This window comes from Buteo buteo, chromosome 1 (assembly GCF_964188355.1).
Source record: "Buteo buteo chromosome 1, bButBut1.hap1.1, whole genome shotgun sequence".
NCBI lineage: Eukaryota > Metazoa > Chordata > Aves > Accipitriformes > Accipitridae > Buteo > Buteo buteo.
Genome location: NC_134171.1, coordinates 60866151 through 60892775, shown reverse-complemented (window position 1 = coordinate 60892775; position 26625 = coordinate 60866151). Strand labels below are relative to the sequence as shown.

General features: G+C 41.6%; 1 protein-coding gene across 1 annotated transcript in view; it reads right to left on the bottom strand.

Annotated features, from left to right (window-relative positions):
• Positions 1–1432: 1432 nt before the first annotated feature.
• LOC142033489 (transmembrane protease serine 11E-like) overlaps positions 1433–26625 on the bottom strand; it is a 47665-nt gene continuing 22472 nt past the window's right edge. Inside the window, exons 6-11 of the mRNA XM_075033381.1 lie at positions 22892–23055; positions 11610–11648; positions 8299–8494; positions 7215–7474; positions 5628–5770; positions 1433–4130 (exon numbers count right to left, since the gene is read on the bottom strand). Of these exons, the coding sequence (XP_074889482.1) occupies positions 3969–4130; positions 5628–5770; positions 7215–7474; positions 8299–8494; positions 11610–11648; positions 22892–23055 (964 nt within the window). The 3' untranslated portion in view covers positions 1433–3968. The remainder of the gene's footprint in view (positions 4131–5627; positions 5771–7214; positions 7475–8298; positions 8495–11609; positions 11649–22891; positions 23056–26625) is intronic.

The window sequence follows — 26625 nt, the reverse complement described above, 5'->3', positions numbered from 1 at the left end:
ATATAGCTGTAAATCTCCTTTCCATCTGTTGGGAAAATCCCAGCCACTTGCACTTTTTTTTTTTTAGTCTTTTAATTTCTTGATTTCCAGGCACAACTTGACATTCTTAATGGGCATCCCAAAGTGGGGATTTGGAGGGCATGCCTTTGTTTCCCTGATTTATTTAGTTAATAAGCAAATTAGCAGACAAAACTCTATGTAGCTTTCTCCCTAAAAATGGGTTATTTGAAAGTACTAAGGCCAACACAATTCAGTTTAGCACACAGGCCAGTGCAGAAATGACCATAAATCCACATCAACATCCTTCAGTGGGTTTCCAAACATCCTGCCATAGGCTATGGCTTACCATCAGCTCCTGCAGGAGCAAGGTGCTGATTGGCAAGGCTTTGTCTCTTCTTTTTGGCACAACGTGCGGTGTAGGAGTGCTTTGCTGGCATGTTTAAAAGGACTCCAGCTTCCCAATGGGGTGGGCCAAAGGATCTTGTCACTTAGGGCTGCTCTAGCAAGTGACACCTTCCTAGAAACCATGTTAACAATGTTGTTAAAGTCCTGATCCAGATAAACAAGGGCACCAATTACCTAAGCTGATTCCACACTGACATGCGTATGAATGCATTTCCAAAAGCAAAAGCCAGCTTTCCCATGCACGTGCATCGCAGAGTACGAGTTGCCAGATAAATATTCTTTGGGTTAAAGAATAACTTTTGGCTCTCAGCTCTTCTAATTTGTTAACAGGAACAGCAGATATGGAATTGGAGTTTCTACAAGCTTTACCTACATAAGGAATCCTGGTGATTGACTGATGTCATTCAACCAGACCTCCTCACATGATTAGGCTTTGTGCAATCAGCCTCTTATTTCTTTCCTACTTGTGCTCCAGGCTGAAAATTAGCATTGGGCAAGCCTCAAACAAACCAATTTGAATAAACAGAAGTTTGGAACATGTTTCTTGATGCTTTAAATCCTCCTGGGAAATCTCAAGACAATTGGTACATCAGCTGCGTAGACCTCTCTACAGCCAATTTCCAGCAATGATGCGTTACAAGGACAAGTTTTTCCAAGGCCAGAAGCAAGGTGGTGGATTCTTGGATGAAGCTTCACATCCATTCGCAAATTTGCATAGCATTAGCTTAACTGAAATTCACCTTTGAGTATTTTAGAAAAGCAGATGTCTGACCTTGTCTTTGCTGAAACATCCGTAAAGCTCCAACCACTGTTAAAGACAAACAGTTCCTAGGATGGAGAATGAACAGAGCGCACTGCACTTTTAGAATAGTCTTATATAAAAATAAGGAATATTAGTCTATTTTGCATCATATACAATTTTTAGCTTGGTTATTATAAAGAAAAAAAAGGACAAAAAAGGAGCAATTGTTTTTAAATACATTTAATGTTATGAAATATATTACCTTTATATTTTTTAAATCCTTGCTAAATCTTAACATCAACAACAATAAAAGGTTTTTAAAAATCTTTTCTTTAATCACACAATATTCTCTTTGTTTTATTCTAGGGCAGAAAACAAATAGTCTTCATAAATAAAACACTGACATGGAGTATAAGACAAACCCAGGCCAGACAGTTTGCTAAAAAATCTGTGAAAAGTGCATCTGGCTGGCTCAGGACTCCCTGAGTAAGGTAGACATTCTCCCACACACCTCTTGGTTGTTTGGCCTCTCAGGAGAAAACCTGAAATAAAGGCTGTCTTTCTCATTTTAAAGGTATTATATATACATGTCACTTGCAGTGTGAGGTAGGAACCAGTTTATAGGGGTTGTATCTAATCTGGGCCTCACCTCCTTATTGTTGCCCCTCCATTTGCTAGGCAAAAAGATAGATTTCAGTGCAAAACAAAGCCTTAGCTATCTATGAAAGTGAACTACTGTTTACTTTCAATTGCAATTCATCAGCTGATTATAAGGAAGGACACTTGTCATGATTTTCACCTTCAAAGCAATAAGAGGCACAAAAAAACTAGATGTATTTTTTTTTCCAAAGGAAGCCTTCGAGAAAAGGGGACCTGAACACTAGAAGAAAACAGTGTTTCCAGGTGACCTAATCCAAAACTCCATGAAGTTTCTATTTTGTAACTGAACCTGGCCCAGTGTAAATTCGTAGTTGAAAAGTAGCAGCAACTCAAAAGTGCATAAATTACAAACTTCATCAATAAATTAAGGAAACGGATTTGCTGCATCTAACTATCCTCCTAACTGTCCCAAGATCCTTTTCATTTTATAATGGACATGGAATATCAGAATAAATATACTACTATTTCAAAACCAAAACTAATCTAAAACCTTCAGTAGATTTCTTTCTGATATAAGGCATCTTGTCTTTTACTGAAATTCAAAAGATATATAGAAAGACTGGAAGGACCCTAACTATAAGACAACCCCTTCCTCCGCCACCAAGGCTTAAACATAGGATTTTCCATCCATATGTAGACTTGCAATTCAGGGTGGAATTCTTCAAGAAATGCTGAGCATCTCATTCCCAGGGATGCTGATTATTGGAGAGCTTGCACAGTAGGAAGGCTGAGGAGAGACCCAGTCCTGAGCAGAAGGGGAGGCAGGATGTTTCAGAGAAATTTTCAGCTGTAGTATGTTCAGCTCTGGGGCTTGCAGCTTCTTTCATGTCGCATACAGACTCCTCTGAGTCCTGCATTCACAGCCTAAGCAGTCTGGTGGCCATTCAAAAACTGCAGGAGACAATACTAGTGACATTCTGGATCCTCCTATTGAAGGCCTGGGCTCTGGGGGACAATAATAGCCGCATCACTGGACCCCCTTCCACCAGCAATCCATGAGATGTCATGCACAGAGGTAGGAAAAGTGCTTAACTGCTGTATAAGGATTGCATTTACTCTGAAGTTCTTATCGGGACTGTTCTTTAATATGACGTTACTCTTCAGTCTCATAAGACAGGATCATATTCATTCATGGCAGACATGAATCCATCAGTGAAGCAAGACAGTATCACTAATTGCTTTCTTTGCGGTGAGATGGTTTCCACTGGCTGGCATGCCCTTGGAATAGCACACTATTTCTTGAATGAAAAAGGCAGTTCCCAGTTTATTTGTGGTGAATATTTATTTTTCCTTTAGCACAAATTTAGATGCTGGGTTTCCTTCCAGGGAGGTTGTTCATGGGGACACACATATTACAAACAAATTTGGGTAGAGCTTGTGTTTCTGTATCTTAAGCATATTGTGAGTCGAACAGAGTAGATCTAGAAGGCAGTGGGTACAGAGGTAGCAGCAGAGTATTGTGATAAAGCACTTCCAGAGTAGCACTTTGAAGTAACTTGAACTTCACAGAATCCACAAAAAATTTCCTGTTAAAAATGTACTTCAAAAGAAGAACATCAAGCTTTTCTCTTTTCCATTCCAACATACTAGAAGCACAGAAATCCTCTTTTTCCTCAGCTAGGACCTACCCTCAGTCCTGGCTGATCCACTGTTAGCTATCAAGGCCTCCGAGCAGGGTGAGCATCCAGGGTCTTGGCTGCAGTCTGTGCAGATGATAGTCTCTAACAAGAATAATAATCAAGGGTTTGCTTTGCTAGAAACACAGCTGTGACAGCATTTGCTTCACTGGAGGAAGAATGTTCAGCTTCAAACCTCAGCCATGACTGAAGAAAAATTTCTTTTTTTTTCCTGGAAAACATTTGTATTTATAAAGCAGGTAAATTGGTAGTTTTTAAATGTTCATGTAATGACATCAGTTTGTAATTTCTGGTAAGTGAGAATGTTTCAAGGCTCAAACATGAGGCAGGCAATCTCATGCATCTAGTATAAATTCACAAGGGGTTAGGATCTCTGACAGCAAAGATAGCGCTTGCTGCGGGCAAAGGTTGCTTCAACCAAAACTACATAGGAATATATATACTAAAAAAATAATGCTTCAGAATTACAGACAAATATGAGTTACACGTCGTCTACGTAGTTAAATCCATTTTTGAGTTTGGAATTAGATGCCAGTTTTTAAGGTAATCCAGTCACGGAAATAAGTCACTCGTGTGTAAACTCCAGGTTTATTTGGTTTGGCGCATTCGTCTCCCCAGCTTACTATTCCCACGAGGTACCACATCAGTCTAGAGTCTGGAGTAACCAGTGGTCCCCCAGAGTCCCCCTAGAGAAAGAGGAGGGAGGAAAAAAGATTTAGTTGATCAGAAGGGAAAATATAATTCTCTCCATAGACAGGGGTGTGTGTCCAATAAGAGAAGAAAGCAAGCAGTATTTCAAGAGCTTCCATTTGTGCAGAATCCAGGCAGTTTCTGAAACTTGACTCAGAATCTGTGGCTTTTTCCTGTTTGCCATGGAACCTCCTGACCTGTCTCTGTGCTTTTACAGTAAAAAAAAAAAAAGCTTTTCTTCTGTTTTGTGAAACACTGCTTCCCACCTACCTTGTCTTCCTCCTCGTACAAAGTAGGAAAACACAAATATATACAGCAATCTAAGCCAACATTAACTTTTTTTTTTTTTTAACAGTAACCACTGTTCTTTCAACAAATTCTTTTAGTCACTTGCAGCAATAACATTTCAAAAAGGATTTCATCAGGAACTTGGTCTTCTAATTAGACAATATCTCCTTAAGATGTCAGCCACTTTCAGAGACTGAATTCAGATACTGTTAATAGCATGACGCGGTCATAATAGCTAAACTGGAAACCTTAAAGGCTGAAAGGCAATCCTCACAAAACAGACCAAATTCCCCGTCTTCAACTAAATGCTTTACTGTAATAAACAGCAGTCACACCCTTCTGTTCAGGTCTTTTCAATGCTGAGCCAGACAGGAACAGAGGAATTGAGCCTCCCAGACTTACTCTGCAGGGAGTTTTGCTTTAGGCATAAATCTGTAGGACTGGGTTACTGGAAAGGTTCTGTTTTGAACCAGCACTTAGGAGTACATTCTTTGTAAATAACATAAACAGAAATTACCTTTTTAAAAGTTATCATTATGGAAATATTTTTGTTTGAATATAAGCATTTCCTTGCAAACCTGCAAACCTGTACCACGCATGTATCCTTACCATTCCATTTACAGCTAGTAGCTTCCTTATAGTTATCTTTGTTTCTGTTACCAAAGATCTCATAACAGACCTGTTATGAGATGATCCAGTCCAGAATTTAATTTCAATGAGCAATAGTGCATTTTTGCTGGCAACTTAACTGCTACATTCTTAAACTTCTTCCTTCCCAACTGTACAGGTGTCTGGTTTTGGCTACTTGAGACATTTCATTTTTAGCTTATATTTAGTATTTCAGCATTTAGTATCTCTGTCAATGTCTTGTCATATCACTTTCCAAGCAAATTGTTAGTTAGATTTCACACACAAGAAATGACGAGAATCAAGTGGGCTTGTAGCAGCTCTTCTGAGTTACAGAACAAGAATTTCATTTCATGCTATCAAAGGCTTAAATTTTGAATATTATACTTATTTAGTGCTCTTACTATGGATTTTATGTGCTAAATGATATGTACAAAATGCTATTTCATTTTACAACTTATTCCTGTTTGAATGGAGCCTACTTAAAGGACTAATACACTGTTGGTTAAGATTTGGTCAACCAGATACTGGAGTCAGCATTAAAATAGTTTTACTTTCTAATTTTCAGCTCCAGTTACCTGACAAGCATCTACTCCTCCTTCCAGGTATCCAGCACACAACATCCTGGGTGTTATGTCCCCATCGTACACTTCTTTTCTATTGCAAGTGTTTGAGTCAATAAGTTTCACTGTTGCTTCCTGAAGAGCATTTGGAGTTGGACCTGAGGGAAAATATAGTTTGGGTATTTATCTACAGAATTTGCAGTAGTTAAGATACAGGAAGAGTATTTAATGTTCTCTTACGGAGGACCAGCTTGACTTGGTTTAATGTGGAGGTTTTGCTTGTTGATCTGTCTAGGTTAGGCCCTTAAGGAAAATGTACATACTCATAGTCTCACTTAGGACCTCACTTAGGACCATTAAGACAGAAGTAATGATTGCATGGTACATAGTGCCTTAAGTATAAAAGCATATATTTTATACATGTTCCATATAATACCATGGAACACAAATTACCTAGCAATTTGGGCAGATGATATGAAATGAAGACATCTTGGTTCCATTGCTAAATCTACTCTTAACATGGCCTGATAAGAGTGCGAGCTTAGGTAAGTCACCTGAAAGCCCACAGAGTTATCTGTAGCTTCTGGCTAGGGCTGGGAGAAAAATTTTTTAGGTGCTATATAAGTGTAAAGGGAACTAGGCCTTAAGCCTCATTGTTTTTAAGACTATTCATATCAGACATATAACTAATGATTGGAGATTGTTTTAGATACAATTAATAGAATGCAGGTGCTTATAAAACAATATGCATAAGTTGCTTATTTGTCCCTTGTGTAGCTCTCACCATGGCTGGCTTAAAATCCAGTCAAGCTGAATCAACAGAAAAAGGATCATACATCTTAGTCCTAAGACATAAGAATAGATAAGAGTAAGTGATTAACTTTAGAGTAAGATGAATTAATAAAACAACTGAGTGATTCTCAGAAATTCAAAGGTGATCTTTGATGTGTAAGAAGATAAGGGGCTGTGGTGACCAGAGACCTGCCTACGACCACTAACTTCAGAAGAACCAAGATGAGACAATAAGAATCAGTGGAGACAGGAAAATGTATTGGACTTTTGAAATCACTGGAGAATAGAGAACTGAGAGTTCATGGAAAAACACCAAGAACACCAAGAACTTCTTTTGACAAGACATCAATTGCATAATGTTTTGTAAAATCGTATATTCTATATCTATATCGTATATTCGCCTTCTATAGGCGTTTTTGAGTTATCTTTCGCCATTCACTGCGGTGGTGGCCCAACTCTGAGTTGTTAATAAAGCAAACCTAGAGAAACCCATGACTAAAATTCTTTAATAATAAGCACACGCATGGCTGGACTACCTGTCTTAAGAATTTACAATATGAAATGGAAAGGCTGGAAAAAGAGAACAGTCTTCTTCCTGTTTTCTGCTTCAGTGGATTGTAGCTCTGTCTTTGTCAAGTCTAATTTTAGAACAAGAAAATGCTGCTTATGATTAAACAAACCTATTGCTTATAGACAAGCATTAGGCTTGCTGCCATACAACATATGGCTACAGAAGTGGTATCAACTCAGTAGTAGATCAGAGCCACTGTTTATGTATCATACAGGTCACCTGGTAGACTCAGGACTCACCATCATTGGTAAGTGCTCCCCAGCCTGTGATGACAGCATAAATATTGTATGGAAAAGTCTGAGATGGCTCAGGCAGACAAACGCGGTGTATGCTACTCGTAAACTCAACTCTTTTAGAGAGCTGCACAAGTGCAATGTCATAATCATGTTCCGGGTAACGGTACTTTTCATGAATAATAATAGTCTTGACTGATCGTTTCAAGCTTGGTGGCTTCAAAAGAGCTCCAAAAGTAGCAGTCCACTTCTGAGGGTGACTCATGCTGAAAAAGGTAAGAGTGCCATAAGTATTTAGGTGTAAATATAAATGTTCAGGACTTTAAACTTGGTGAGCACCTTTATTGTAAAGCTCCTTCAAGCCAGCTCCCTACTAGATTCTTAAGGCATCCATCACTTTCCATAACAGTGTCCCACATAATTGTGGACTGCTGCTAGAAGGTGGCAATTCTGCATTCCCTCCTCAACCATGGTCTCATACTCCTCCCCTGCTCCTTGTTCCTGACCTAGCCATTGTGTGGCTGCAGGTTGTAATCAAAGCAAAACACTCTTCTGCTAGAAGACTCTTTATCTCCATTACTCTTTTTGCATGTTAATAATCTGTTCAATCAGCTGTTCCATCTTACATGCCCTGCAGCTTCACAATTGCCACGCTTGAAACAAAGAAGTGCTGGGAGCACATGGCTGAATGGAGGGGTAGGAATGTGGGATTGTAACTTCTGGTAGCAGCCCGCAGGAGCAGCAACCTAGTTGTAACAGGAAGGAGCACCTTCAAAAACATATAGTGCAACAGGAAACAAATACTCCGCCATTTCAGTCACATTACCTTTTCTGCACTTCTTTGCTCAATATGCCAAATTACTATTGATTTCCGCTCATAAAACTGCCAGTTCTGCTCCAAAGAGTCAGTCTTTAATTTCTGATTGAAACATTCAAGTGATGGGTCTGCTTAACCCTGACTTTTCTCCCCCAAGGCAGAAAATTGTTCCCCTGGGAAGAGTCAGGGATGTGGTGCAAATCTGGAAAGCCACACAACTTGATACACATGGGGCACATTCTGCTGCAGATTCTCTCTAAAATGGGAACTTACTCTCTGAAGCAGTGAGCTGCAGATACAAGCCACGTATTGCTGATGAGTGTTGCACCACAACGATGGATATTATTGTACTGCAAACTCGCTTGCCACGGCCAGTCCCCAGTCTCTGCAGAAGACAATCCGCCGACTATTCGCAATGATGATGATTGTGCCATTGACTTGACTGATCTATTCTGCCGTAACCCACAGACTGTCAAAAAGGAGAAAGAGCATATTAGCTATTCTTCTGTTTAGTAAATATGCCTGCCAATAGCTGTGGAAAACATATGTAAAATTACACACCACCTAGGTTCTCTAACAGTATTAACATCGACAAGACAATATTCCTTCCACCAGCCACCCCAACCAATCAGAGATCCTCATGCACAACCCACTCTGTTAGAAGCCTGAATGAACAACTGACTATTATGGAAAGCCATGATGGTCAACCATTCAGGCTTAGCTGCTTGAGCAGCCCAAATCAGGAATCAAAACCTTCACCACACAGCCAGGACAATTCTTAAATAATGTCCCGGGTACTTTGTCATTAGGATAAGACACAAACTAGGAAAAATCTAAGATGGGAGTGATCCAAGCCACACATGCATGCAGATTACATCAGCAAGATGTCACCTGGAAACAGGCAACTGCACGTTGCACAAATGGCAGTCTGCAAGTGGACCTGGAGAGGCACTTCAGGCAAAGAGCTTCACACTAATCCAAGCCAGAGATGACAAAAGCATGGATACCTCCAGCACGGTGTGCATCCATGACAAAAAGTATTATCCTCCAAACCCAGAAAGAAATGAAAGTATCCATTTCAGCCGCTAAACTCAGGGTATTCAGGAGCAACTGAAGCTCCCCGGTAGCTTTAGAAACTTCCTCAATGGACAGAGCAGCTTCAGCTGTCTTCTCCCATCCAAACAGCATCAAATCCATCTTACCTGGACCAAGACCCACTAGTTTTCATCCAGGCCTCGATTTCAGCTAGACATTAGGAAAGTTGACAGACAGGACTATCCCAATTCATTGAAAAGAGACAGAGCTAAGAATTATTTGCGTAGTGACAACACAATCCAAACCATTGCACTGCCTGTCGCCCACAGACAGTGACCCAGAGGGGGACAAAGCAGAAGTCAGTAGTACGTCACTGAAGAGCTGCCAGCCCCAGGGCCCTCGAAGTCCTCAGAAGTGAAACACTGGAGCCACGCAGAGTGTAACCTCTGCCCCTTCCTGCTAGGAGCTGCACAGAGTTACGTTAACAGTACCTTATAGTCAAAAGCAGCATCAGTAACGCAGCAGATTGAAAGCTGTTCATAAATTTGAGAAGGAAAAAAAAAAGCCATACAATATTGAGAAGTTCATGTGCTCAGTGTAGAGTCTGCCCTGTTCTGAGATTTAAAATGACAAAGAATGAAATAACTGAAATCTAAATCTACTTGTCCAAAATGTTCCGTGTGAAAGGAAAACTGGAGAATATACCATAACTGATAAGATTGTCTGTGCTAGCATGTTTCCCTCCTGAAAGCTGTTGGTAATCCTCAGTTACTGGTCCTAAAACTGCACAATCCTATCAACCACCTGAGAAGGCAATGTTCAAAACACAGGGAAAAACTCACAGTTCCATCAGTGCCCCAGAACACCAGCACCTAAAACGGACCCAGAAAGTGTTGTTATTTAATCTTCCATTACTTGACAGCCCACTGCTAAGGAACTGATCAAACTTTCCCAGACTTAAAAGAAACCCAACTCATAAGCAGAGATGGCCTTTTATGACTATTAAATCTCCAAACAAGCTGACTTCTTTCTCTGGAAGCTTAAAAACTTCTCTAAAACAAACTACCTCAACCCCTACAGCAATACCTAGAGAAGACCTATCATATTGCCTTATATTTCCATAAGGAACAATTTTGTGCTACTAGCCACTCCAAAATCCTGAACATTTTCATTAGAATCACAGGCTGATGTAACTTCTATACATTTCTTTGTGGTCATTTCTGCCTTCCAATGCACACTAGACATATTCCCGATTTCTGAGAGCACACAGAAAGCTATAATTCCAAACTCTTCTGCATGTGCCCAACCCTACCAGCTTTTGGGGCACTTCTCACTCGCAGACTGTGTTAGAGGTCTCTGCGAGGCTGCCACCCTTAAAGCAATTGAACAACATGCTGGTACATGTTCAGGTGTAAATCTCATCACTTAATGTGTGTATAGGAAAATAACAGGTAGCAAGGTGGAGATTAATTGTTATGCTACAGCATCCAACACAACCATATATGAAACAGATTCTGCAGCCGCTGCTCCAAGATGCAGTTCTAATACTACGTCAAGGGGGCAGAGAACGGTGCCTGCCCTGTGGAGGCAGGATTAGACTTGATGAAGTATTCTATTCAAGTACATCTTTTAATCAATTTATAATAGAGATTGCTTCTGACTATAATCTGCTCAAATATAAAACGCACTCAAATCCCTGATAAGGACTCTCCTGCCTTTAGCATGTAATAGTACACCTTTCAGCTAGCCACTGTGATTAAAGCAGTCAACTACCCCAAGCAATTAAGTTCCTTTATTTACTGGAAGTCCTCCTCACTCACTCAATTCTACTACATACACCTAGGAGTCATCTGAAATGTCTTAGCTTTCATGTAGAAACATGGCTTAGTCTCTGCCTGTCCAAATCCACAACTAAGCAGACACAGTGTAAAAGCTCTCACTGGTACCAACAGCAACTGGATCAGGCTAGTAAATAAACAAGTGTCCTGAACATTACAGTGCTCAGGCCTCACTGGCTGAAGTCCTCTGTTTCCTAGATGGCAGGGTTTACATTTAACATGCATCCTCACCAGTACTGCTGGAGGCAGAAGCATGCCATGTGCACTTAGGGAGAAAGACCTGCATGTCTCCCCTCTGCCCAACACGGAGGATTTCTATGGAGCCCTCAGCACTTGCTCTTTTCTCATTGTTTGCGCTTTTCTCACAGAATTGCTGATATTTTTAACAGAAGGAACATCTCACTGCAAAAAAAAATTGACCAGGGAACTCAGCGGTGGCTGTAGACTTTTTCTAGAAAAGTGATTTTTACTGCATCACCACTATTTTCAAGCCAGTCTTCCTAAGTGTCCCAGAAGACACTAATAAAAAAAGGCTTCCTTGTGACTGAGCAGGATTTCTAAACACATGGCTCACCTGTGTGAAGTACAAGGTCACATTCATTAGACAGGAGGATGAGAAAAGGCTTTGAAGGGCTGGGACAAGTGCTCAGAGACTATTAATGCTAATTAAAACAATCAGAGATTTCCCAGGCTTAAAAAGCCCTCACTTACTGTCATTGAAGAGGGCTTCTGCTCTTCTCGTCTCCACATCTGAAAGAAACAAACAGTCAGGGTAACGCCAGGACAGCACAGACGAGGTTTTCCATCAGCACGGTTGTCCCACCCGACAGCTATTTGAGTACAGGGCACCGCAGGAGGCACAGCTGAGGGGGTCTGCTAGAGAAACCAGGGTAGCTCATATGTGGTCACGTTCTTGCCCTGGCTATTGCACTCCTCTCTGCGGTGCTGCTCGCTGTTCTCCAGCCAGCCAATATCCTCTGAGGACCAGGCACAGGGTCTCCCCCATCCTGCTGGACCCTGATGTTTCTGGAGGGGAGTATGGACAAAACAAGTCCTGTATTACTGAAGATCCACAGTTTTGTTGGGGAGAAATTTTTACAGTGGAAAGCTTTGAAATCCCTTTTTTGTAAAAAATCAACTGGCAGCGTTTTACACCAGAGTGAGAGCCAGAGGAGATCTCGTACCTACTCTGTGCCCTCTTCAAGATCAGAAGGCAGTGACTTCACCTGCAGCAATGCCAGTTTACAATAGCAGCAGCTCATTCTCCCTTCTCCTATCTTATTGAGCAACAGAGTGTCTGGTACACTATTAATACTAAAATAGACAGTTAATAGCAATTTATTGCATGGCACAGCAGGTTCTAGCAATACATTCCCTTCTTTAATATGCATGTTGTATGTTTAGAGACAATACAGTATGCTCATGCTGACAAGAACAAGCATTGGCTCAAGGTATAAGTCTATTCCCCTTCTTCCAGAATGCTATTTTTAGTAGAGCTACCATTTTAGTTGCCAGCAGTAAAAACAAATTAAAAAAAAAAAATAATCACACTTTCAATACAATTTTTAAAATATATAATGATTCTTGTACAGCATACACAACTTCATATTTTGGGGCTGAATAGCCTTTCTCAGCAGATCCCTGTCCTTATCCACTTCTTCCTTTCTCTTTTCTCTTTGCAGCTACACAGAATAATGTGCTGGTTTTGATCCAAAATCACACCAAACCAGGAGTCGTCTCTGGCTCATACTTATTGCCTGTTGTGCTTGTATCACCTGTGTTTTGCCTGTGGCCTTGACACTCCTCCTGGTATGCAGGGTGAATTGCAATCCACCATTACTAGACGTGTACTCATTCATTTCTTAACATGACATTAATCAGATTATGATAGAAAAAGGAAACAGAACTCCAGCGCATGTACAGCTTGACTGTGGGGAATGTTACATAGCAAAGGCAGTGCTAGGGCTGCCATATGTGCATGCAGCTGCTCCTTTGTTTTGTAAGAACGGGAGAAGAGTCATAATTGGACATTTATATAGCAACACAGTCTTACTCACTATAAAAAGGAACTGTTCACATAATAAAGATAAATAAGTTTTACTGGTGGGCAAGCAACAACTTGCAAGGTCCCCTTTCAGTAAAAATACTCGCTTGTACTTTCTCAATTCCTATGAAAGAAGGAGGAAAACCCCGTATTGGGTTTGCATGGTAAGGTTTTGGTAGCAGGGGAGCTACAGGGGTGGCTTCTATGAGAAGCCGCTAGAAACTTCTATGTCCGAGAGAGCCAATACCAGCCGGCTCCAAGACAGACCTGCCACCGGCCAAGGCCAAGCCCATCAGCAACAGTGGTGGCACCTCTGGGATCACATATTTAAGAAAGGAAAAAAAGTTGCGGTGGGCACAGAAACAGTAGCTGGAGAGAGAACATGTAAGAGAAACAACTCTGCAGACCCCAAGGTCAGTGAAGCAGGAGGGAGAGGAGATTCTCCAGGTGCCAGAGCAGAGATTCCCCTGCAGCCCATGGTGAAGACCATGGTGAGGCAGGCTGTCCACCTGCAGTCCAGGGAGGTCCATGGTGGAGCAGATATCCACCGTGGAGGACCCCACGCCGGAGCAGGTGGGTTCCCGAAGGAGGCTGTGACCCTGTGGGAAGCCCACGCTGGAGCAGGCTCCTGGCAGGACCTGCGGACCCGTGGAGAGAGGAGCCCACACTGGAGCAGGTTTTCTGGCAGGACTTGTGACCCTGTGGGGGACCCACGGTGGAGCAGTGTGCTCCTGAAGGACTGCACGCCGTGGAAGGGACCCCACACTGGAGCAGGGGAAGAGTGAGGAGTCCTCCCCCTGAGGAGGAAGGAGCAGCAGAGACAAGGTGTGATGAACTGACCCCAACCCCCATTCCCCGTCCCCCTGCACCGCTGAGGGGAGGAGGTAGAGAATCCAGGAGTGAAGCTGTGCCTGGGAAGAAGGGAGGGGTAGGGGGAAGGTGTTCTAAGGTTTGGTTTTATTTCTCATTATCCTGCTCTGATTTGATTGGCAATAAATTAAATTCATTCTCCCCAAGTCAAGTCCATTTTGGCCATGACAGTAATTGGTGAGTGATCTCTCCCTGTCCTTGTCTCGACCCACAAGCCCTTTGTTATATTTTCTCTCCCCTGTCCAGCTGAGGAGGGGGAGCAGTAGAGCGGCTTTGGTGGACACCCAGCGTTCAGCCAGGGTCAACCCACCACTGTCCTTCTTTGGTGTCCAACATGGGGCATGAGGAATTCAAGATAAGGATAGTAATTGGGAGAGGTAACATGCAAAACATGGACTGAACACTGTTAGAGAGTGGGATAATGGTGGGGAATTTTCAGGTTTTGTAATTGTGGTAAAGGGACAAGGGGTGGACTGTGTGTAAATTGTCCACTTTCGTTCAGTGTTGTGATTATGTTGTTTTGATTTTGGTGTGGGGAATTATTTTTTGTTGATGCGAGTGAACTTTATGAAGATAGTGTGATGAATGTGGATTTTAATGATAATTCTTAAATATGTGAGGCAAGGGGTGGAATATACAGGTACTTCTGCATTTCAGGAATGTCAGTTATATTCTGTGAATTTCCATGGATAATATGGTTGGTTGTTGCCAAGATCCCTTACATCAAAAGGTAATAATACCAGACAGTAAAAGCTAGGCCAGAAGAGGGATTCATAGGTGGTGTAAACATTACTGTTTGGTAAGTTACAAAGTGAGTGGAAAAAAAAAAAAGGGTACTGAACTGTGCTAAGTATTTGGCTACTTTACCCATATGTTTATATTGGCAAGAAGTGCTTTGAAAAATCTGGCCCTACTTGTTTGTTTCAACTATGATGAGCATCCAATGTTTTCCTAGAAATTCATACAACCTTCAGAACTAGCTCATAATTTGGGTCACTCTAATATTTTATAGGTGGAAACTGGTAATAAACCAACAAATGTAATCAATAATGAAAAAGCACCTTTTGCCTTCAAGTGCAATATTGGTAATAGTGTTCTTTTAGCTCCTCTCTGGGTGGAGAGACATTTACCTCACAATGCCTAATTATAAAGCCTGCAGTCAATTATTAACACTTACATTATATTGCAAAGCTCATCAAGAAGACAAAAGGAGCAACCAGCTTGTTCAAGCACAGTGCTGGAAGCAATTCAATTAGCATGTTCTCACTGCACTGAGTTTTGCTGTGAGTCATGCAGCTGTTCTGCAAGGCACCTGTCTATATCTCTGTTTGCCTTTTTACGAGGCACCTAGAAAAAAGTACAAACCTCACATGGGCAAAATTTTACCCATTGTTTCCAGTTGGACCAACTTGTGTATAACTGGAGAAAAAAGTCTTCCACGCACACACTGCGTCTTAAAAAGGATGTCTGTACAGCTTTAATTTTTAGCATATTTTATAATATATCAGGACTATGCAGCTGATGTACTCTCCCATCCACCCACTACTGAAGGAAAAAGGTCAGTGACACCTGTCAATAAATTCAATGCTGTATCCACCAGGGTAGAGGCGCTGCTTTGCTTTAGAGATCTGCCAGATACAGTGCCCTGACCATGTATCCCACACTGGGAGCTGGAACACAAATACTAAAGAAAACACCACAGCAATGGAGAAAACCTCAAAGTAAAGGGATTTTTTAAGAGGTGAAAGCAGGTCTGTCTGGCAACAGACTGTCATGGTTTAACCCCAGCCAGCAACTAAGCACCACACAGCCACTCACTACCCCCCCCCCCCCCCCAGTGGGATGGGGGAGAAAATTGGGAAAAGAAGTAAAACTCGTGGGTTGAGATAAGAATGGTTTAATAGAACAGAAAAGAAGAAACTAATAATGATAATGATAACACTAATAAAATGACAACAGTAGTAATAAAAAGGATTGGAATGTACAAATGATGCGCAGGGCAATTGCTCACCACCCACCGATCAACACCCAACCAGTCCCCGAGCGGCGAATCCCTGCCCCCACTTCCCAGTTCCTAAACTAGATGTGACGTCCCATGGTATGGAATACACCGTTGGCCAGTTTGGGTCAGGTGCCCTGGCTGTGTCCTGTGCCAACTTCTTGTGCCCCTCCAGCTTTCTCGCTGGCTGGGCATCAGAAGCTGAAAAATCCTTGACTTTAGTCTAGACACTACTTAGCAACAACTGAGAACATCAGTGTGTTATCAACATTCTTCGCATACTGAACTCAAAACATAGCACCATACCAGCTACTAGGAAGACAGTTAACTCTATCCCAGCTGAAACCAGGACACAGACCCAGGAATCCATCATGCAGATCAGGATAGGTGAAATTAGGGCATAATACCCAGGACTCAAAACCAAGACCCCAAACCCAGAGCATATGTGTGTGTGTTTGGAAACCTGAACCGTCACTATTTTCAGATAAGCCCATCCCACAGCAGATCCCATCAAAAGGAAGGAGCACTTTGGGTTACACGATACTGCTGAAAATCACGTCGCTTACCTCGTTAGGGGCTTGCCTCGTTAGGGGCTTGCCTTCATTTGTTACTAGCTTGACATTTTGGGCCTGGTCAACAGCATAGCTGCTGGCTTTGTGCCAGCCAGCATGTTGCAAGCCCTGCCTTGAAGCAATCACTTGTAAGGCACGAGAGGCAATTTCGCTGCCCTGCTCATTTACTAGTTGCCCTAGTTGTTTGCACTACCAAGAAAAAGCATCAATTAGTAACAATTAAGTGTCATATCTTGTCCCAACCACATATGGCTGCAAAAATAGTTGTTTGTGCCGCATTTAGGAAAACAGTGTTCAGGCTTCCACTGTAAACAAGAACAAGTTCAACTTGAACATGCATTGCCTACCTGTAAAATGGAACTTGCTATTTAATTAAAGCTTGCCTAACTTAAAAAAGAAAACTACTGTTTAAATTAAAATCACAGCAATCTACTGAAACATGGCTTAGGGATTCCATCTTTCAGAAGAAGGCTCTGTTCTCCAACTGGACAAGCAATTTTGTTCATACAGTTATTTTGCATATTTAGTAAATGGAATAACCTTAAAATACACTTAAATTATTTGTCTTAATTTCTGACTAATGAGAATAGTGACTTGCAGTTACTATTTGAGATTAATAACTTATCAGTAAATAACTTTTTTACTCTTCAACTTATGTCTTTGAGCAAACATGGAAAGAAAAGGGGACCAAGCAAGAGCAGGAAAGCATCTTTATTTTGGTAATTGTTTATATGCAATAACCAGTTAAGGCCAGGATTTCTAAGCGAGTTCAGTACCCAAAGCCCATGGATCTATTTGTCAACCATCTAAATGTTTGTGGGTTTGTAGTTAACTGCAGAGTGAATGTGACCACTTATCTCTGAGGGAGTCAGAGATTCCTACAGAAAAATGTGCTTGCTTTGCCACGTCTTTAAATAATACCAGTGTCACTGCATCAGAAGTATTAGTCTTGTGTCCACTGCCTCATTTCATTTAAGCCACAGTGATCAGTGTTTGCATTAAAAGGAAAATAACAGGCAGAACTCTCAGTGACATAAATGGACCAGACATTATAAGGAAGTAGTTCAAACAAGGCAAGCAAATGCATTATTACGGGACATTATGCATTTTCAGTGTGGAAAGGGCCAGAGATGGCTACAAAATTAAAGATGAGAAATTAATTTTAAAAATCTGATACAGCTTTACCCAATTACATCATTTTTTCACAGATGTGGATTCCCACAAGAAAGTTGATTTTCTTTAAAGGCTTCCACCTGTGATTTTCTATATGTCACAATATAACTGCTAGCTTCAAAGGCAAACTACATGTTCCATTCTCTATTATATTAAGTTCCCACATCTTGCTTGAGTAAGTTGTTTTTTCACACAGAGAAGTCAAGGTAGAGATTATCTCAAATGGGTTATGAAGGGAGGAGAGGGTTGTAAACATAAAAAAAAATTGAGAAAAAGTATGTGCTTCAGTACTAATAACACATTCTTGGACATGCATTTGAAGCACAGCTTTGTGAAGTGCACCAGGGAGCAGAGGAAATGTTTTCCCCACTGTCCTTTGTCACACTTTAATAAAAACTTGTCAAAAAAAGAGAGAATTACAAAATTCTCAGCTGCATCAGAAACAGGGGGCTCACCTAGTTCAGTGTCATTTAGGGTAACAACAGTGCATGCAGGCAAAAAAGGATCTCTACAAGTTTCAGTAGGTCACCAACCTGGGGAGCTGAGAGGAATGTCAGAGTGCATCTGTCCTGCAGTGCAGACAGAGGTGGGGATAATAGCTCTACTCTAATACTCTTTAATTACGTTAAAGACCATGAAGGCCTGAGGTACTGGGATGAAATGGGAATGAGAGCATTGAGCAGCAGATTCAGTCATGTTCCAAAAACTGTACCCAAAAGGAAATGCAGGAGTTTCCTGAAAGATGGCAAAACATGAGCTTTGGGCTCAGCAGGAAAGTCATGCTCTTGTGTGGTTACATAGTGCCCACGACTTAGAACATCTCCCGTCTAACCTTCCAATATTCTCACCTCTCTCTCAACAGGAATTACCTCCCTAGAGTTATGCACCCTTGTAGAAGCAGCAAAACATGGCTTAGATATAGGTGATGCAATTCTCATTCCTTCAACAGGAGAGAGTAACCTGGTAGAGACAAGGCAAAGGCTTTGTACCTCTAATTGTCCCTGTCACCCAGCCCTTCCCTCCCTACTTATGTCCACTGGACCTGTCCTCACATCCATGACTTCCCCCCCCATCAACCACGTTTTAATTCTGTCCGTGAGGACAGAGGTCCACACCTCACAGTGTATTTACAACTCCTCCATCTGGGCATCCTGTAGCCCAAGGATGGATCTGCATGAGGAATTATGTACCAGTTTGGCAGCATGTATCCAAGCTGATACAGTTTTTAGCACTATTTTTCTTCTTGACCTACACTTATGCCCCAGCTGCAGTCAAGGTCTCACTACAGTAGGAGCAGCCCAAATTACTTGCAACCTCTGCAGGCAAGGCAGAGAGAGGGGAAAACAAGAACTGAGTGAGGAAATTAGTTAAATCAACTTATCTGGGTCATCTAAGAAGTCAGACCAGGATGATTTCCTGCTTAATTCCTTCATCACAAGCATGTCCTTGCAAAATATTCATTTTAAAACACATTTCAGTCCATCCCATTTCAGTCAGCCTCTCTAGACTCTCACAAACACTGAAATGTACCACCTTGTGCCAAACTAATGGCATCAAAGTGGAGGAATGTCATATCTCCACTGTATTTCCCAATGCACAGGTGCATGTCCTGTTCCACTCCCCCAAGCTGCTGTTGTGGCTGGTAAAGTACAAAAAAATCAGACTGCTACATACATTATTGGAGATTAAATATTCCTCAGTCATCCAGGTCAGACACTCATCTGCATGTCTCCCACAGAAGACTCAATAAAGAAGTGAGAATCTGTCTCCCAGGTTCTGCACTTTGTATTTGTAAGGTGCTTTAGCAAGCCCCAGATGCCAGATAAATAGAAACAATAACAGTTAACTTGTTGATCAAAATGAATTCATGACTCATTGTTCATGGTCAAAACCCTTGGCTGCGTAACAGGTGGAAATATTTCCTACTCACTTTGAACAGTGCCAGTGATCTTGCAACCAGTTTCTTTCTGACATCAGAAGTGCATTCCCAAAAATACATTCTGGGAGACTTCCAACCTACCTGACAAAAGGAAATAGTCTGGCAAGCTGCTCTACACTTGGCTTAATGGGGATCCAGGCTGTGAGTTGACTGTACTTCTAACCAAGAAACCCTGGGGAAAAAAATTCAGCCTTGTATGAGATCTCTTTGGTGCCAGAACTATACGGAGGACAAACTGCAACACCTTCTTCTTTCAGTGCCAGTGGAAGAGCAAGTCCTAACGTAGGTGTTTCCAAGTCACCCAACTTTGATATCTCATTTTGCTGGCCCTTGCACTGCTGTTGAGAGAAGATAGGACTTAGTTTGCTTGACTCTCCACTGAAAAATATTTGGGCTTCCAGTGGGGTTTGTACACAAGTGCAGAGACCTCTATCACCTCCTATTTTCTATCAAAGCTATAGTGGATGTCTGGAGATACCAGTGTCCTTGACCAGGGGATTATGAAGTCTAGCTAAATAAGAAAGCAGGGACTTCCGTAATAACACATCTGAAGCTACCTTGATACAAATGTATTTTTGCAGCCCCATGTAAAGAACACCTACTGCTTAGGGATGATACAAACCAGAGACAATATTGTTTTCCTTTAAATTTTGCACACTTGCTATTTTTTACATCTGTACAATCAAGCTTCTCTCTCTTTTTGAAAAAAACCCTGAACTAATAAAACATTGTCAGTTTAGATTTTATCCCCTCTTTATTCCCAATCCTCAGGAATGAAGAGGCAATGCAAGTTCTACCCCTGGTCTGGCAGACTAGTTAGTTTTGTACTGCTGCCCTGAACTGCAGCTGAAGATCCGAGCATTGCAGCCAATTTGTAGGAGTTTGTTGGAGCTGATCCTCAAAGCAAACACTTTTGAGTGAAGTGCAAGTTGAGACAGGGTGTTGAACAACAAGATGATTAGATCCGGGGAGGAAGACTTAAGGAGGTTCTCCTTATCAGACCCTCCTAGCATGCAATGTAAATAAGTGCCTGACCTGGATTTCTTCAACTAGTTAGCTATGCTTAGCTAAACTAAGCTATATATTATGGCCCCCAAATTAGAATCTTTTGATAAGATGATTACAATGAACAGGTTAATGATTTTTTTACAAGCCATTATGAAATTGTGCTGAGATTGCCTCAACATAAACAAGGATTCCAGCTGGCAAAACCATCAAAGCTACAATGAAGCAAAATTTAGAAAGGTGCTAAAGAGCATGGAAAAAGTCTAGGGCTTCTTAGCTTTCCTTGGTTTAAATACTAAGGTTGGATAGGATATTTCAGGAGGGGACAGAGAAGCGGGAAATGCAAAACCTAGACCCTTCTCTGGACTGCCAGGATTTGTTCAAAATTGTCACTTCTCCCAGGTATGAGGAAGAAGACAAGCTTTTAAATTGAGACCTGCATCTCCTCTAAAAGCATGGGAGTGCTCTTCTATACCCTTCACTTGAGTCAACCTGGTTTTCTTAAACAGTAGCACCAACAGGAGCTTGCCCAAGCCTCATAGTACTGCTGAAATCCTATCAGCAAAGAAAGATCTAAATGGAACCTTTTATTGTCATCTCTTAGAAATGGCAAGGTATTGTTTACGTTCCTTTGTGTCATATGTAATGGTTGCACAATGCTAGCCCTGTAGTGAATGGTAGACCTAAGTAGTCAGTGTTTTATGGTTAGGCTGAGAGATCCAAGAAAAGCAACACAAAGTTTATCATACAACTTTATCAAAGTAACAGAGAGATGCCATGTTTTACTGAGACCAAATATTTAATGAAAACATTGTGATTCAATTGTATCAACTAATTTTTTTAACTAGCAACTAGTACATTACTGAAACAGCCCTGGTGCAGTTCAAGGTCAATGAAAACAGACTTTTGAGTCACTTCCCACATTTACCAGACTGAATAAAAGCAGCTAATCAGATAACTCGATGAGGAGATCGCAGTCCTTTTCTAACAAGCATATTTGTACTCTTTCCAATTTTATCCTTTATGTAAGGCGCCAAATTAAACTGAAGCATCAAAATTCACTAAATCATGACCTGACTGTCTTTAAAAAAACCCAGAAAACCAAAAAACCACACCCCCCCTCCCCAAACTCTTTGAATCTCTCTAATTAATGCCCACACAGTACTTCTATCTGGGACAAATTACACATGCACTTTGCTGAACGGGAACTACCAGCATATAAACAACACTGCGGAGAAATGGTGTTTCTTTGCCCAAAGGGATGTCACCTATCATCCTGAGCCATTCCAATGGGGAAGACCAGCTGGCCCATCAAGAAACAATGGGGGTGTGACAGCTCATATTTGAGTTTCACTGCATTGCTGCAATGCAATGTGCCCAGTTCAAGCACTGAGAGGCAGAACAAGAGGTTGCTCCTGGTCATTTCTGAGTGGGAGGAAGTCTGGATCCATCCAGCATGGAATCTGGCCGAGGCTTCTTGTGTTTCAACACAGCCGTCTGGCCTCTGCAGATGTCTGCTGGTTTAAGTAGTCTGGTGTGGAACAGCAAGCAGCAAGTGGTCACCCATGTGCTGTACTGTCACCCTTGTGCTAGGAGTAAGCAAAAGGTCTGCAAAAACAAATGGAGCAAGTACCTGCCCCTTCCTTTCAACTAGCAACTCATTCTTGAAAAGTCTGACATCCAGAAAAAATGCTGACTATATATAACTGAAGCCAAGTCAGAGACAAGAGTCTAAGCCTGCACAAAAAGTCTCTAACAGATCAGAAGCATAGAAGAGGAGGGAAACTTGCCTTTCAGTGTCTGTTTGGTAATTCACTAAATCAAAAAGATAGTGCTGTTAATTTTCATATCCTGCAGATGCAGGTCTGCTTTGCAAAGAAGGGGCTAGATCCTCAGCTGAGAAGTCATATAGATGAGAACATTTTCCGTTTCTTTCCCTTTCCCCTGGGGAATTGGAAAGGATTTTGATCCTCCCACCAAATATATTTTTTCAGTGCATTGGCTGTTTCCCCACTGTCATCCAAGCATGGTTTCTGCACTTTCAGGCTCCTCGGAGAAGCAAAGACCTAGGGAGCATGTTTGTGTTGCTGTGTACTGAAGCACTGTGGTGAGGCTCCTACTCTTCACCCTGATAGTAGCATAAGGTTAGTACTGCAGTTTGGAGGGAGGCTAAGGCTGTACTGCAAGGCCACAAAGCAACTACTCCTGTTTATCCATATTTAAGACATATTTAAAAGGGGGTTATATATTGCCACTGATTTTGTTCTAACTTAATGAGCAGGAAAGACTGTCATTCAGACTCAGTAACAGCCATCATCAGAAAGGAAAAATCAAGTCTCATCCATCAGAAAAGGGCAAGAACTACCTTTAAGAGAGATGTAATATACTTACTTGAGATGGTAGAAGATCTGACATTTATTCGCAGGGGCCCTGTGTATTTTTTCAGGCCCCTCCGTAAGATCCTTTCAACTCTTTCTCTCAATGCTTCTCTAGAATCCGTGGAGGAGAACCAGAATGTGAGCAAAGCCTCTGCCATCACACCATCAGCATCTGGGCTACAAACCAATGAAACACAGTCTGGTTACCTTCAGCCCATTTCTGCATTTCTTAGTTTTTATCTTAGCTGCTCTAGCAATGGCAATGTAACATAAAGGATTAGATACATTTTTGAATATTTTGTACATTTTTGAGAGAAGGTATTGCCAAAAGAAATCCAAGCAAATGCTGAATGGTCAAACATGTCTTAGGCTAGAAGAAGGCATGATGCTTTCTGTGAACTAATGGCCAGAACAATATTACAATGGAGTCTCAAAAGCAGTCACTGATGGCATGCTTGAGACACAAGAGCAGGAGGGAATGAACTGATCTGACTGCAATGAAAAGCTGGATACACAGCACTTCAGAAACATCAGGTAGATGGTTAACAGTATCTAGACAGACCTTTCCAGGGTTGCATACATACACAGAATAAAAATCTCCAATTGCCGTCAAAAAGGTACTTGACCACACAACCCAATTCCACCACTGAAATCTCTTGGGAGAACGTGACTAATAGCCTCATGTTTTGCAACAATAAATGAAACTCAGCAGCATATCCACAATCTACTTATCACAGTCCAAGAGATGGACCACAAAACGGGCCTTTAACATCTCACTGAAAAGTACAAGCGGCACCCACACTGGGACACACATTTCCACAGTTTTTATGTAAGATCAGAGGAAAGAAAAGGAAGAAAAATCTTCCAACAGACTGAATTCACTTGGTAGTAGTATTTATTTTTCCTTAAAGCATCAGATACTGCAAGAGACTGAATGATAGACTACAAACACCAAAGTGTCTGATCTGGCATAGTAAATCTTGCTCTGTGCTTGCAGATGGCTTATCCTTGGTCATTACACAGGGAAGATAAGAGCATGCACCGAGAACCTTCTCTCCTGTGCTTTCTCCTGCCTGAGCCAAGGAGCAATGACACAGCCCACAACAGGTGGAATCACAGTTACTTCATGGAGGGGGCAAGCTAAAAGCAGGTTTCTCTGTCTTAAGCATCATTCAGATGGAAGAGGAAAAGAGAAGATCTTCCAGTTATATCTCACTATCTTTGTGATAGTGAGATAAGCCCATTGGCCAGGAGGGGTGGATCGCTGCTCGGGCATCGGTCAGCAGGTGGTGGGCAACTGCATTGTGCATTGCTTGTTTTTTTTCTTGGGTTTATTTTTTTCATTTTATTGTATTCCTTTTCATTATTAGAATTATTATTATTATTGTTAGTTTTACATTTTATTTGACTTCAGTTATTAAATAGTTCTTATCTCAACCCACGAGTTTTACTTTTTTTTCTGATTCTCCTCCCCATCCCATGGGGGAGTGGGGGGCAAGTGAGTGAGTGGCTGCATGGTGCCTAGTTGCTGGCTGGGTTTAAACCATGATACTTGGAAATTTGTAATTATATAAAGGAAAAATAAGGTAATTAAAAATAGAAGGCAAGTAGCTTATACAGAAGGCATGCAATCAGGCTATGATCTTCGAAAGGAACATGCACCAAAATGAAACAGACATTCCTGCTATTGCCAGTGAAGGGCAAATAAAAGGCCATGTGTTACGAGCACACCAAGGCATGCCGAGTGTTTCGTAGCTGAGCAGAAAGACACGTTCCTTGCCTCAAGGATCTCATAATTGAGACTGAGTAGCTATACGTGAACTTTCCAGCAGGCTGTTTTTTCCCTTTGTGCCAACTTCAGCGTGACTGGCACTCCATTTATTTTCCAGATATTATCTGATCCAACTGTGGGTGTTGCTCTGCATTTCTGAGGTGTTCCCGCACCTCTCCCCCCACTCCTCTTCCTGTGCTGTGCCACACTGGAATTACTGTATCAACTCTTGCAAGCACACCACACCTCTCGAAACCCTCAGGTAAGTACAGCCCGCCTTGAATCACTGACTATATAGCAAAGGTCTAGAGCCAAAGACACCTAGTCAAGATTTGTTTTGTCTTTCTCAGTGAGCAGTGGGCATTATTACTAATGCATTGTTTATACTGAGCCAAAAAACATGCACAATGCTTTTCAAGCAAATTCACAACAATGACCCTGCTTAAAAGAGCTTGCAGTCTGAGCACTTCAAGAGGCATAAAGCTTGTATATTTGAAAAAGTAAACAAGCTTTGGAGCATACAAGTCTTGCATCCAACACAGCAAACACCACAGTAAATACCTCCGTCTGTCCTTGGGAACAAGAAGTAATGAAAAATATTCTCCCTGCAGATTGGCCTCTTGGATCCTTAAATCACCTTGTCTACACTTGTAACACTCTAGTCAGTATTGAAAAATATTCCTAAAGCTACATTCAAATGACGACTTGTGTGATTTGCCTAACTGGGCATTAAGCTAAGGTAGAGCAGGGGGCTGGATTTCACAAACCATAGAAGAACAAGGAGAAATACATTCACAAGAATAAGCTCTTGAGGCTGCTATCATTAGTCTTGCAGCTTTAGCGCGTGATTATTAAGACATTCAAGGCTTACTTGCAAAGCGATGGGCACTGTCACTCAGGAGCAAGACCCTAATATTACAATAGACAGTTCTGTAAACAGGTCACTTTCAGCACTCAACAGTGGTCAAAAAATCCAATAGAATATTAGATATTATTGGCAAATGAACAGAGAATAAAAGAGAAAAAAACCCAAACAACATTGCTCAATCATAATCCCAGCCACAGGTCTGACCCCTTCATCTCAAAAAGTAGGGACAGCAGACCTGAAAGAGATACGAGAGCAGGGTGACAAGGAACAGTTCCTGCAAAGAATGGTTGAACAGCCTGGGACTTTCAACTGAAAGAAACAGTAGAGCTCATGGGGTACAAGAGAGAAAAGCTATACAATGGGAGTGTCCGATACGACTAATTGCATGGAGAGAAGGGATAGAGATCAACTTGTCATCACCTTTTCCAGCAGAAGAACTAGGGGCCATTGAATAATCCAAAGAAGGTGGCTCTTCACAAGTAACTCCTTACTAAATGACTGAGGTTCACAAATTTCAAGAGTCCAGGGGAGACTGGACAAGTCCTTGGAAAATAACTCCACTGGGGGCTGCTAAACAAACTACAACCACTTCAGGAAATTCCAAGTGGTAAATAGCTGGAGGTAGGGAGCATACCAAGAAGCAGTTATCATACATGTCTGTTGGGCTCCTACTGTTCCCGAGGCACCTACTTATGCCAGTTCTTTGAGACACAACAGTGACAAGTGAGACCTTCTGAACCAGCACAGCCATGCTTGGGTTTTACTCGACAAGCCCAGCACAGGAGCAATACTAGAAGTAAAAAGACATCCGCATTACAGCGAAGGAAATAGTTTTGAAAATGCTTTTTATTTTTAGATAGCTCAAGTTATAGCTGCTTTATTAGCTAAAGCTTGCTCAAGATCTGAGCACAAACTTATACAGAATTTGGACTGACTGAAGTTTATCTTCTGCATCAAGATCCAAAGGAGGGCATGGTTCAGAATAAGATTATGCTCAACTGGGGGTTATGCTCCAGTTTTACATAAAATACACTTTACTGAATCAGATCAAATGGCTCTCTAACTGCACTTTGCTTGGTGTACATTTCATTTTGTCCCAGCTGTGTGC